Consider the following 11,995-nt stretch of genomic DNA (forward strand, 5'->3'; position numbering starts at 1 on the left):
ATTGTTCGGGTTATCTGAATAAGCACCAGCCATGTGAGTTTTAACATGATCGCCCAGGGCAATGGAGAGCGCGGGGAGAAAGCCAAAAGGACTGCACCCTCTCTCCCCTTCGCCTTCGGAAAGCGCGGCCGGGGAGGAGAAGGAGGAAGGGGAAGGTGGGGGGGGGAACACCGCCGGGCCGGTGGCGACGGCTTCTCCCGGCGGTGGGTTATGGGGTTTTTTGGAGCCGGTGTCCTCTTTCCCTCCCCGCTCCTCATTTGTCCTGCTATCTCCCTCATCATCTCCTGCTCCTGCTTTTCATTGTTTACCTTCTTAATGAGGGAGGCGGGGACGGCCGGGCCTTGACTGACAGCGACAAGCCCTTACGGACCGGCTGGAGGGCCGGAGGCTGCGGGGCGGCCCCGGGGGGCTCCGGCATGCGGGGCCGGGAAAAATCCCTTTGGGAAAAGCGGGGCGGCCCCGGGCTCCGCTGCGGGCCAGCGCCCGGGGGAGGGTGTGTGTGCGTGTGTGTGTGTGTGTGGAAGCTGGCCCCGCGCTACTCTGTAGCAAGTGTATTTTTACTTCAAAGCGGAAAATGCTAATTAACTGATACCTGCTTTTAAAGTTACTGCGAAGCATATGGTGCTCAGTGTGAGATTCCTCCGGCTGCTCAGAGCAAGCGAGGAATTAGCGAAGAAGAGAGCCGGGATGTAGGGAAACGGGGCTTTGCTCCTAGGAGGGAAAACTTAGTAAATATCGGTGCCAGTCCAGGAGAAACAGTCGTGAAAGGAAAAGTTGTTGTTGATGATGATGATAATAATAATAAAACGAAAGAAACAAAACAAATAAAGGGGGCAGGGAACCCAAACAACCCCAAAGTCGCCTCTGAGCTCTCCCAGGCCGGGTGACGGGGAGGCGAAACACCGGCGGGTTGTGCTTGGCTCTGCGGTACTGCCCGCTGGGGAGAGCGGCACGGCCGGGCCGGGTCGTACCGGGCTGTACCGTGCCTTGCTCCCCGGCAGCCGCTGACCGGTGTGTGCGTGTTTCGGTTTTCTCCCGCAGACTGGCAGAAGACGGAGGCGCAGAAGAGGCGAGAGCAGCTTCTGCTGGACGAACTCGTTATTCTCGTTAACAAACGGGACGCGCTGGTCAGGGACCTGGACGCCCAGGAGAAGCAGTGAGTCGGGAGAACGAGCTGGGGAGGGGGGGTCCCCTTCTCCACGGGAAGTTTGTGACGAGTCCGCGGGCGCTGTGGCCGTGGCCGGGTGTCGTTGCGGCCGCGCAGCCCCTCACCGCGCCTCCCGCCGCCTCTTTCCGCAGGGCCGAGGAAGAGGACGAGCATTTGGAGAGGACCCTCGAGCAAAACAAAGGCAAGATGGCCAAGAAGGAAGAGAAATGCGTCCTCCAGTGAGCGGCCTTCCCGCGGCGGTGGCAAAATCACAGCGCGGCTCTTTCTTATGTTTTTAAAATGCCGACAGGAGACTGGAAAGGAAACAAAAAAAAAAAAAAAAAAAGGAAAAAATGTTTTGAAAAGGGAAAAAAAAAATAAAACTTTTTCCATTTTCTTAGGCCAGATCTAGGCTGCGCCGGGCCCCGCTCCGTTGTTTTTTGGTTTCCACTCAAGCGAACTCGCGTTGTGCCAGGGTTTCCGTGTGGGCTCAGCTCTCCTGCCGAAAGGCTTTGAAACGGAATCGCCGAGCCCCCGTGTGTGCGGCGGTGCCGGAGATGTACGGAGGAGCAGAAGAAAGAAAGTGCGTCCTGGATGCTGTAGCTGGAGGAGGGCTGAGTTTTGAAATAAATATGTTTTTGTCGTAATAGGATTAGAGAGGGGGATATAGGAAAAAAAAAAATCATTGGGAACGGTTTCATCTAGTCCTGCCATATGTAATACTTAATAAGCTACCTACATTTTATAGTTAGGTCAGATCCACCCCAGTTATTATGATTAAAAATGTGCTGTATTTACCAGTGTTTTATTTCAGCAGTTTTACATGTCCCCGGGAGCAGAGCTGAGCCGCCCTGCTCTACTCGGGGGGTTCCTCCGCCGGAGTCAGCGCAGAGCCCGGGGAGCGGCAGGGACCGGCCCGGTGCCTCCCCCTGCGTCCCCCTCGGGCCCGGGCCGCCGCTCCGCGTTATTTATTGCGCCCGGGCCGCGTCCACCCCGCGCCCGCCCCCCCCCCCCCCCCTCCCGCCCCGTCGTGTGTCCCCACGCGTGTCCCGCGCTCGCATCGTCCCTTCGTGGAGCTCGTCTCGTTTATTTATTACAATACCGAGTCATATATAAGATTTTCAATAAAAGCCGACTCTTTCTTACCGTAAACTGCCGCGTTCCTCTTTACCTGGGGTACTCCTTCCATCCCTCCCTCCTTCCCTCCAGCGCCGGCTGGGGAGGGGGTCCCGGGCCCCGGGAAGGGCCCGACTCCGCGTGGGGCAGAGGGACCCCGCCGCTCCGCCCGTACCGCAACGAAACCCACCAGAGGGAAAAGTTTTTCGTTTGCTTTTAATAAAACGCAGCTCGCGGAGGGGGAAGCGAAACTTCTCCCGACGGGGCCGATGCTCCCGGCGCGGGCAAAGCCGCTGCCGCGCAAGGAGCGCACCCGCGGGGAGCGGGGCCGGAGGGAGCCCAAACCCTGCAGGGGCTCGGTTGCCGGCTGGGAGGTACCCCCGGACCCCAGCATCGCCGGCGGCTCCGGGTGCAACTGCGACCCGCTCCCACCAAAACCTCACCCGGGGAGGACGGGGCGCCCGGCCTTGGGTGAGCGGCAGGCGGGCCGCGGGCTGTGCCGGTGCCCGCCGGTGGGTTTGGTCCCGTGAGAAGTTGGGGGGGATGCGGGGAGGGCCCTGGGCCTAATCACAACAATACAGATGGGGGGGGGGGGGGGAGGTCCACGGTCGCGGGGAGCAGCGGAGGGGAGCGGAGAGGGCAGCGCGGCAAAGACCGCGGTGCTGCCTGCCCGGGGAGCACCGGGAGATGCTGAGCCCGAAGCTCGGGGCTACCCCTGGGGGGGGGGGGGGTCCGGGTCGCACATCACACCCCGATACCCCGCGGGGCCGGTGCTTGTCTGTCTTTAACGCGAGAAAAGTAACTCAGGCCCCGGGTTGAGGGGAAAATAAGTGTGTGCGTGTGAGTGTGCGTGTGCGTGTGCCCTCCGCTCCCATCCCGGGATCGGGCCGTAAAGGCCCCCCCGTCCCGTGTCCTGCCCGAGCTGTCCCGCCTGCCCCCCCCTCAGCAGCAGCCCAGCCCCCGCCCGCCCGCCCGCAGCCCCGACCTTACCTGGGCGCAGCGGGGAGGGCGCAGCTCCGTCCGGCGGAGGGGACGGGACGGGGGGGCCGGAGAGAGCCGGGACCGACCCCTCGGGGGGCGGCGAGCCCCGCGCCCGCCCTGCCCGCAGCCCCGGCAGAGCCGGCGGGGAGGTGCCGCAGGGGGGGTGCTGGGCAGCCGCGGTGGTTGCGGGTGGGTTTAGGGGGGGGCACAGATCTCCCGGTGTGGGGAGGGAGCCCCCGGGGGCGGCCGCTGGCCGCCAGGACCGGGGCTGCCCCGGCGGGAGAAGTGATGGGGCGGCGGCGGGGGAACGCAGCCCTGCCGGGAACTGCCCCGCAGGGACCGGGGCTAAACAGGGGGGCCTGGAGGGTGGGGGCAACTGTCCCCCTAAATCATTCCTCCTCCCTCCTCCTCCTCCCTTTGCTTTTTGTGAATGGGCCGCGGCGCCTTTGTTGCGGGGAGAAGTGCCCGTGTCGCTGACTTTTGTGGGCAAGCGGAGGAGCTTGTAAACCTCCTTTTCTCTGCCCCCCTCGGCCCATCGTCACCGTCCCGCCCGGATCAGACGGTTCCGTCCTGGCCCGGGAAAAAGGGGAAAAGAGGGGGGAAAAAAAGAAAATGGGGGGGAAGGAGGAAACCAGCGCTTTGGTGGTGCCGGCGGGCAGCGCCTTTGAACATTAGCTCGCTTTCAGCTCCCACTGCAATTAGAGGGAGTTGATTTGGGGAGCCCAACAAAAGCCGGGGCCGGGGCCGCTCCGCCGCCCTCGCGGCTGCACCGCCGCGCTCCGCGTTCCCCACTTCTCCGCCCGCCGGTCGCTCCGCTCCGCTGTCGCCGTCGCTGCGGGGAAAGAGTCAGGCTGCGCGGAGCGGTGCGGAGCGGTGAGTCCCGTCCCGTCCCGTCCCGTCCCGTCCAACCCCTTCCAAACTCCCGCTCCCCGCCGCTCCCGGGCCCCCCTTGGCGCGGAGCAGCCGCTGAACGCGGGACTCGCAGTAAAGGTGCGGCCGCTGCTTCTTTATTCTTATTTTAAAGCACAAAGTTTGGGCGAGTCTCCAGACACGGGGGGGGGGGGGGGGGTGTCCGGTAGCCCTCTTCCCCCGGCTCCCCGCCGCTCCCCGCTACTCCCTGCAACATCCCCGCCTCCAGCAGCGCCCTCCGCGCCTGCCCAGGCGGCCGCCGAAACTTTTCCGCGGTCCCGCTGACGGCGGGCTCGGAGCAGCGCACCGGGGTGCCGGGGGAAGGGGCAGAGCTGCGCGGGCGCGCAGCGGCTCCCCCCGCACAACTTCTCCAAGCATTCCCACCCGTCCTCTGCGCCTCCACGGAGGTTACGCGGGGCCCTGCGCGCTCACCCCCAGCCCCGCTCCACCCGCTGGGCTCCGACACCCGCTCTCCGCACCGCCGGGGCCGGGTCGGGAGCGTCGGCGGTGGGTGCGCGGGGGAGCGCGGAGCGGCGCGGGGAGGGGGGGGGGGGGGGGGGGGGACGCGGAGGGAGCCGTCGCCCTGCGCTGCCATTGCCCGGGCGGCTGTCAGTCAGGCGGGGAGCGGCCGAGGATTGGCGCCGGGCTGGTTACGCAGATGCTTTGCGCGCACATACAAGGGTAGGGCCGGGGGTAGGTGATCAATCCTCATCAGGGCCGCGGCTCCATCGCCCCGACAGCGCGGGCCGCCGGCAAGGTAACGCGGGGCGCCCCGGCAAGTTGGGGGTGCGCGGGTCGGCCTCGGGCATCGTCCCCCCCGCCCCCTCCCCAGCCCGCCCCCCCGCCCGCCCCCTCCGCGCCCCCCGCCCGCTCCGCCCTGCCCCGCGCACAGCCCCCGCCGCTCCGCAGGTGGCCGCGCAGGTGAGGCGAGGCTGTGCGGCGCGATCCGCGCTCCCCGACGGGGCGGCCGGCGGCGGGACGGAGCGGAGCGGTCCGGCGGCACCGCCACCAGCACTCGGGGTGCTTGTGTCTGTGAGTGTGCGATGGGGGGCAGTGGGGGAGGGGGCACGGCCGGGACGCGGCTGCCCCGGGGTTTTCCTCTTTCTCTCTTCTTTTTTCCCCTTCTTTTCCCGTCCTTTTTCCCCCTCTCGCCGCCCGGGACCGTCCCGCTCCGCCGCGCTCACCGGCAAAGTTATGCAACGCCGGGTCACGGCGCTGCCGCCCGCGCTGCTCCCGGTCCCGGCCTGCCGTGGGGTGCTCCTCACCCGCACCCAAAACTTACCCCCACACCCACCCTCGCCGGCCGGGCCGGGCTGCTCTGCCCGCGGTGCCCCCGGGGGGGTCCCGGCCTCTGCAGCGGGGGCCGCCCCCGGGGCTCGGCGGGGCCGCCCGGGGTCTCTCCGCCCCTTCCTCCTCTCCGCGTTTATCTGCCGCTTTTTGCCACCGAGCCCGGCCGCTGCCTGCAGCCGGCGGCCGCCGGGTCCCGTCTGTCCCCCCACCCGGCTCCGCCGGAGCCCCCGGGCCGGGCTCCGCCGCCGTCCCGGCGCCCGCTCGGGTTCCTGCGCGCTCCTTTTCCCCTTTCCCCTTTTTAACTCTTATCCATTTCTAATTAAAACGTCCCGTCTGCTCGCTCTTACATTAATTATTCTTCCCTCCTCTGATACCTCCTTTTGATTCCTAATCCAATTATCTTTTTAAATAATTGCTTTATCTCTCCCCATCGCCGGGCACTGTTGCCTCTCGGCGCTTGGGCGCAACTCGCCTTCGTTTGCAACAAAATACCACTAATAATATCACTAATAAAACTCACAACTGAAGGCCGCCGGCCCGGACCACGGCGCCGGCTGCGAGCAGCTCTGCGGCGGCCGAGCCCCCGGGGTGCCCATCGGCAGGGCTCGGGGCGGCCGGACCCCTAACCCGCCTCTCTCCGCTCTCTCCCCAGGCGCTCCGGCCTCGCCTCTGCGCGGGGAAGAAACCCGACTTTTTGTTTCCCGATCCTCGTTGTTTCATTTTTTTCCTCCTTTTTTTTTCCCCCCAATTCCTTTGCTGCGATCGCTCGAGGACCTCGCGGCGGTGACGGCGGGACGGAACGAAACAAACTCCTTTTGCACCTATTTTGTGCTTCATTTCTTCGATTTTCAATTGTGGTTGGCTTTTGCATTTTTTTGCCTCCTGTTCGGGGTTTTTCGGGGGTTCTTTTTGTTGGGGCTTTTTTTTTTTTCCCTCCTTTCCCCCTCCCCACACTTTCGATTTTTATTTTTTATTATTATTATCATTACAATTATTTCTTTTTTTCTGCGGAACTTTGGAGGATCCCTGCCCGGCTTTTAGCATGATGTCGTACCTTAAACAGCCCCCTTATGGCATGAACGGGCTGGGGCTGACGGGCCCCGCCATGGACCTGCTGCATCCCTCCGTGGGGTACCCCGGTGAGTGCCGGCGCCGCGGACCTCCCCATGCCCCGATGCACCCCCTGCTTCAGCGGTGGGGGGAAGCTCTGTACCCGTCGGGTTTTGGGTGGGCTGTAGGGTGAGTGCCCCCATTTGCCCGCACCCCTGGCCAGACACAGCAAGGTGGGGGGGGACAGCGCTGGGTCCAGTTGAATTTTCCTGGGGCTTCTTCTTTCCCACGGGGATTTTTAAGGATAGAAAAGCTTTAAAACAACAGGAAAAGCAGATTTACTTCAACACAACGAAATCTCCCCAATGCTCCCCCCGGGGCCGGGCCTGCCCCTTCCCCAGCCATGTCCTGCCCGTTGTGCCTGCAGCAGGGCAGTGCCCGCTGCCGTGAGGCCGAGTTGTGTGGGGGGCAGCGCGGTTCCTTGGGGTGGGAGGCAGGGATGCTTCCCTGGCCCTTATCCCGCGGGGTGCCGGGATTCCCACCGTGCCCGGGGCTGCGGGAGGTGTGTGGGGACCCGGTGTGACCGCCGCAGCGATGCTCGTCCCCAGCCACCCCACGGAAGCAGCGGCGGGAGCGCACCACCTTCACCCGCTCGCAGCTGGACGTGCTGGAGGCACTCTTCGCCAAGACCCGGTACCCCGACATCTTCATGCGGGAGGAGGTCGCCCTCAAGATCAACCTGCCCGAATCCCGAGTCCAGGTACAGGACCTGTTGAACTGGGCTGGGGGGATGCGGGGCATCCCGGCTCTCGCTCCAAACTCATCCCTGTTTCCTTGGGGGTGGAAAGTGTGTTAACTCCCTGTCACTTGTCTCTCCCACCTGGGGGGCATCCAGGCAAAGGGGGGGGGGGGGGGGGGGGCTTTTATTCTTCTCTTTTATCCTCTTATTAGTTTTATTATTATCAATATTTTTCTGCCCCCCTTCAACCTGCCCCAGAGTGTAGCAGCCCCACTCCCCGCATGCTTCCAGGGGTGCTACCTGCAGCACTGCTTCCTGCATGGTGAAGCCCAGCGGGGTGGGATATGCAGGCAGCGCCCTGTGAAGGCTCTGTCCCCCCGAACCATATACTGTCACAGCTCAGGGAACATGCGTGAGCTGGGGCACCCAGGATGCAGGGTGACCGGGTGCCAGTCGGAGGCGGGGTTCTTTTGGGGTGCGGGGGTGAGCGGTGCTAATGGCTGGGTGTGTGTGCTGGGAGAACTGGAGCTGGGGTGAGGTTGGCTGCGTGCTGCAGGGCAAACAGAGGGCCTCTGGAAGCAGCCTCCGGCCTCCTCCTCGCCCCACCGCTCATCCCATTGCACCCCATTTTGCCTCCTCAGGTCTGGTTCAAGAACCGCCGTGCCAAGTGCCGGCAGCAGCAGCAGAGCGGCAGCGGGGCCAAGAGCCGGCCGGCCAAGAAGAAGTCATCGCCGGCTCGCGAGAGCTCGGGATCAGAGAGCAGCGGGCAGTTCACGCCGCCGGCCGCGGCCTCCAGCTCAGCCTCCTCGTCCTCCTCCAGCTCTGCCTCGTCGGCCCCAGCCGGTGCCCCGGCATCCCTCAGCACCCCGGCGTCGTCCATCTGGAGCCCAGCGTCCATCTCTCCCGGTGCGGCACCAGCAGGGGTGACGGTGCCCGAGCCCCTGCCGCCGGCAGCCGCGTCCTGCATGCAACGTGCCGGCCCCACCGCCGCCGCTGCCTCCACCAGCTACCCCGTGTCCTACGGCCAAGGCGGGGGGTACGGGCAGGGTTACCCTGCGCCGCCCTCCTCGTCCTATTTCGGAGGCGTGGATTGCAGCTCCTACCTGGCGCCCATGCACTCCCACCACCATCCCCACCAGCTCAGCCCCATGGGGCCCTCCTCAGTGCCCGGCCACCACCACCACCACCCACTGAGCCAGAGCTCAGGCCACCACCACCATCATCACCATCACCACCACCACCAGGGTTATGGCAGCACCGGGCTGCCCTTCAACTCTTCCGACTGCCTGGACTACAAGGAGCCTGCCGCTGCCGCCGCTGCCTCCTGGAAGCTCAACTTCAACTCCCCCGACTGCCTCGACTACAAGGACCAGGCGTCCTGGCGCTTCCAGGTCTTGTGAGGGGCTGACCGCCATCCCCCCCACAAGCTGCCGTGGACCCCTCGCCCAGGGTCTTCCCACCACCTCCCGGGCAGGACTCTGGCTCCGGCTCTTCCTCCGTCTCCTCCTCTCCCCTCTTCATTTGCAGTGGTGATGCCCCGGGGTGGGGGTCCTGCCACCCCCATCTCTACTGACTGATATTTATTTGCTTCCTGCACCCCTCCAGCGGGTTTATTATAATTATTATTTTTTTAAACGCAACAGAAGAGGAGTTTAAAAAAGAATAATAATAATAATAGTAATAATAATGCAAAGCCGAGCGTCTCCCCTGCTGCCCCCCGGGCAGAGGCGCAGGCTGGCTCCTGCCCTTCCGGTGCCCCCCCAGATTCAAGTGGGGACCCTCACACCCTCCTCCGGGTGCGGGAGCCCCCCGGCTCGCCGGTCCTGTACAGCCTCTTGCCGCTGGGAGCGGTGGGATCAATGTAAATACTGGGTCCGTTCCAGTGACCACGATTGTTTTTAGTTGATGCTGTCGGGTTGGCGTTTCTCTAGAGTCTAACATGGAGCAGAACTTTAAAAAAAATCCTTTTTTTTTTTTTTTTTTTTAATCTTAATTTTAATTTTTTCCCCTAAAAATGAACCTTTCCCTATCTTGTGTCCTCCGTCCATCCTCGAGGGCTCTGCGCGAGCTCAGCCGTGCCGTCCGGGGGGGGGGGCTGGGGTGTGTGTTGGGGCGGGGGAGCAGCCCAAGAGGAGGCAAAGGGGGAGGGAAGGGCTGCCCAGCTGATCCGCAGCCTGCAGACCAAAAACACCCGGAACTTTTGGACAAAATAATGAAAAAAACAATAATAAACAGGAAAGGAAAAAAAAAGAGCAGCTGAAAGAAAAGTTTTGGTTTGTTTTGTTCGGGGGGGTTACAGGGGAAAGAGGCTCTGATTTGGTGGTTGGGGGGCACGACTTCTTGGGAGTGTGATTTTGGGTTGGTGGGGTGGGTGTTGTTAGCCCCTTCTGTTGGTTGGTGCGTTTCCACGGGTCCGGGCTTCAGCCCTGCGTGCCCAGCTGCCCACCTGCCCCAGGCTGGGGCTTTCCAGAGGCTTTGCCCCATAGCAGGAGAGGGGCCGTGTACATGTGATTTTTGATGCCGTAACCCCACACTTACCCCTTCAACTGTAAGGCAACCCCCTCCCCCCCCCACTTCTTTCCCCACTCCAATAAAATCCAAACTAATAAACGTGGTGGTGTCCTGTCCTCCTTCCTCCCACCCGCCTCCTCCTCTTCCCCAGGGAACTTCCTTCCCTGGGAAATACTTCCTGATGGGTCCCAGCAGGAGGGGGGTTGTGTGTGTGATGAGTTTGTGAGTGCTCTGGAGGGGAGACCCGCCGCTGCCCCTGCAGGTGTGGGCTGGGGGCCTGCTTTGATGTGAGTTGATGCTGTTAATTGGTAACTGATTTATTGCTGCACCGCTGTGCCGGTGGGACGCACGGGAAGGGCAAATGCTGCCTGAAACAGCAATCCCCCTGCACCCGGTGGGGCAGCCCCACCAACCTGGGACCCACAGGCAGGCCTGGGGGGTGGTGGGGTGCAAGGGCCACTGAGACATACAACCGTGCAGGCAGACCTCTGCCCCCCTGTGCAGGCAGGTGCAGGGAGGGATGCTCGGCGTTCGAGCCTCCAGCCCTTGCTCTCGGCAGTTCCCTCCTCAGCTGCTGCCGGCTGCGTCCAGATGGGGAAGAGAGGGGATGAATTATTTCTAGTGACAATCTCCCCCTTCTTCTTCCCCCCAGACCCTCCCTGCAGTTGGAGGCTGCCTGCTGGCGTTGTGGCCATTCCCACTACACACACGGCCCCTCTCCTGCTATGGGGCAAAGCTGCTGGAAAGGGGCAGGTGGGCAGCCAGGCACGCAGGGCTGCATCCCTGACCCATGGAAACGCACCGACATTCCCACATTACCACGGGACCAGGGCTGAGGTGACCACTGCTACCGTGCTTGGGCCATCGGTGCGCTGATGTGTGAGTGTGGAGCACCCCCAAATTCCCCTCCTCCTCCCTGTGGTCTTGCAGCAGTGCCCACTGCACCCGAGAGCTCTGTGGCTGGGCCATGTGCTCCCATCCCTCGTGTCGAGGAATCACTGTTCTCCTCTGCGGAGGGTTTGCACCTCTCTCCATCCCCCTGAGCATCCTTGTGGTGGGCAAATAGGGCTGGGAATGTGCTGCTGTGGCTGCTGGGAAATGGGCTGCAGTGGGAAAAGCAGTGGGGTTCAGCCCCAGGAACCACAAGCTCTGTGCATCCTTCCAGGGTCAAAGCCACAGCACAGCCCCAAGGCGGGGAGTGACCAATGGCCTCATGGTGCAGTAGGGAGAGCTGAGAGAGGATGAGTGCAATTGAGTTGATTTCAGTTGTTTTTTCTTTAAATGGTTCTTTTCCCCATTAAGTGTGCACACACACACTCACACACACATATATTTATTATTATGTATATGTGTGTATGAAAAAATTGTTCTCTCCCGCAAGCACTAGTAAGGCACTCATCACACCAAAGGGTGGCTGTAGAGGCAGTTTGAGGGAGGACCACACATGCTGGTTCTGGGTGCCACCAGCCTGTGCATCCCCAAGCCCTTCATTTAAAGAGAAAAAGTTGTTCACAGCCCTTCAGGAGCTGTAAAATGAAAACAAAACTAAAAATCCATGCTCAGCCCAAAGTGAATCCTCCCATGTTCAGTGAGCACCTGGGGTACAGGAGCCGGCAGCTGTGTAACACCCACCCCACACACTGCATCCTCCTTATGAACATTGCTTCGTTAGAACGCAGTAAATCAGTGCTGCTGAGACATACAGCCAAGAGGGGAGCCTGAGCTTCATTTTCGGTGTTGTGGTCCTAAACCTCTTCTCCAGCCAGTCCCCTGCAGTGCAGCTGGGCCGAGGGTCTGCTTCAGGGTCGGGGACTCTGAGGGGTTCTCGTGTCCCCCAGGTAAATGCCCCTGTTTTGGGCACTCAGCAGCACCCCGTGTCACAGCCCCATGGCTTCTCCTGCATCCCCCACGACACAGGGTGGTCTTTGTCCTGTCCCACCAGTACAGACCTGGAGCACAGCGGTGGGGCCAGTCGCTGAGCTCTGCTGGAGGCAGGGGCACAGAGGAGACTCTTTGAGATCACATCAAATAATGGCTTTGCCCTCACTGCTTGGCTTCATTTTTCATTTTTTTTTGTTGCATTTCTCTCAGCCCTGGAGTTTCTGCAAAGGTCGGCACACACAGCTCCATCGGGAACAGCCGGCTTGCTGGAAAACAACTAAAACTGCTTATTTCTGTCCTCTTATATCAGGGAGAACCCCTTGGAAAAACAGCAGCAATGCCCTTCGAGGAGCCGAGCGTGGTCAGGTTTC

At 62.3% G+C, this 11,995-nt stretch overlaps 2 protein-coding genes across 13 annotated transcripts in view; both read left to right on the top strand.

Annotated features, from left to right (window-relative positions):
- EHBP1 (EH domain binding protein 1) overlaps positions 1–1,947 on the top strand; it is a 226,647-nt gene extending 224,700 nt beyond the window's left edge. For all 9 annotated transcript variants that reach the window (XM_061461391.1, XM_061461386.1, XM_061461387.1 and 6 more), the window contains 2 exons: positions 1,042–1,156; positions 1,300–1,947. In XM_061461391.1, the coding sequence (XP_061317375.1) occupies positions 1,042–1,156; positions 1,300–1,390 (206 nt within the window). In that variant the 3' untranslated portion in view covers positions 1,391–1,947. The remainder of the gene's footprint in view (positions 1–1,041; positions 1,157–1,299) is intronic.
- A 2,892-nt stretch (positions 1,948–4,839) lies between these two features.
- Positions 4,840–9,231, top strand: OTX1 (orthodenticle homeobox 1). Of its 4 annotated transcripts, none has more exons than XM_061461836.1 (4): positions 4,840–4,910; positions 6,096–6,582; positions 7,102–7,253; positions 7,874–9,231. In XM_061461836.1, the coding sequence occupies exons 2-4, from the start codon at positions 6,486–6,488 to the stop codon at positions 8,630–8,632; spliced, it is 1,008 nt and encodes a 335-aa protein (XP_061317820.1). In that variant the 5' UTR covers positions 4,840–4,910; positions 6,096–6,485; the 3' UTR covers positions 8,633–9,231. The 4 variants fall into 4 exon arrangements, with proteins under 4 accessions (XP_061317820.1, XP_061317822.1, XP_061317821.1 ...); XM_061461838.1 differs by having other exon boundaries at positions 6,465–6,582; XM_061461837.1 differs by lacking the exon at positions 4,840–4,910 and adding an exon at positions 5,085–5,185.
- Positions 9,232–11,995: the final 2,764 nt, after the last annotated feature.

This window comes from Pezoporus flaviventris, unplaced genomic scaffold (genome assembly GCF_033815535.1).
Source record: "Pezoporus flaviventris isolate CSIRO_AGI_PZ_B2104156 unplaced genomic scaffold, CSIRO_AGI_Pfla_v1 ptg000031l, whole genome shotgun sequence".
Classification (NCBI taxonomy): Eukaryota; Metazoa; Chordata; class Aves; order Psittaciformes; family Psittacidae; genus Pezoporus; species Pezoporus flaviventris.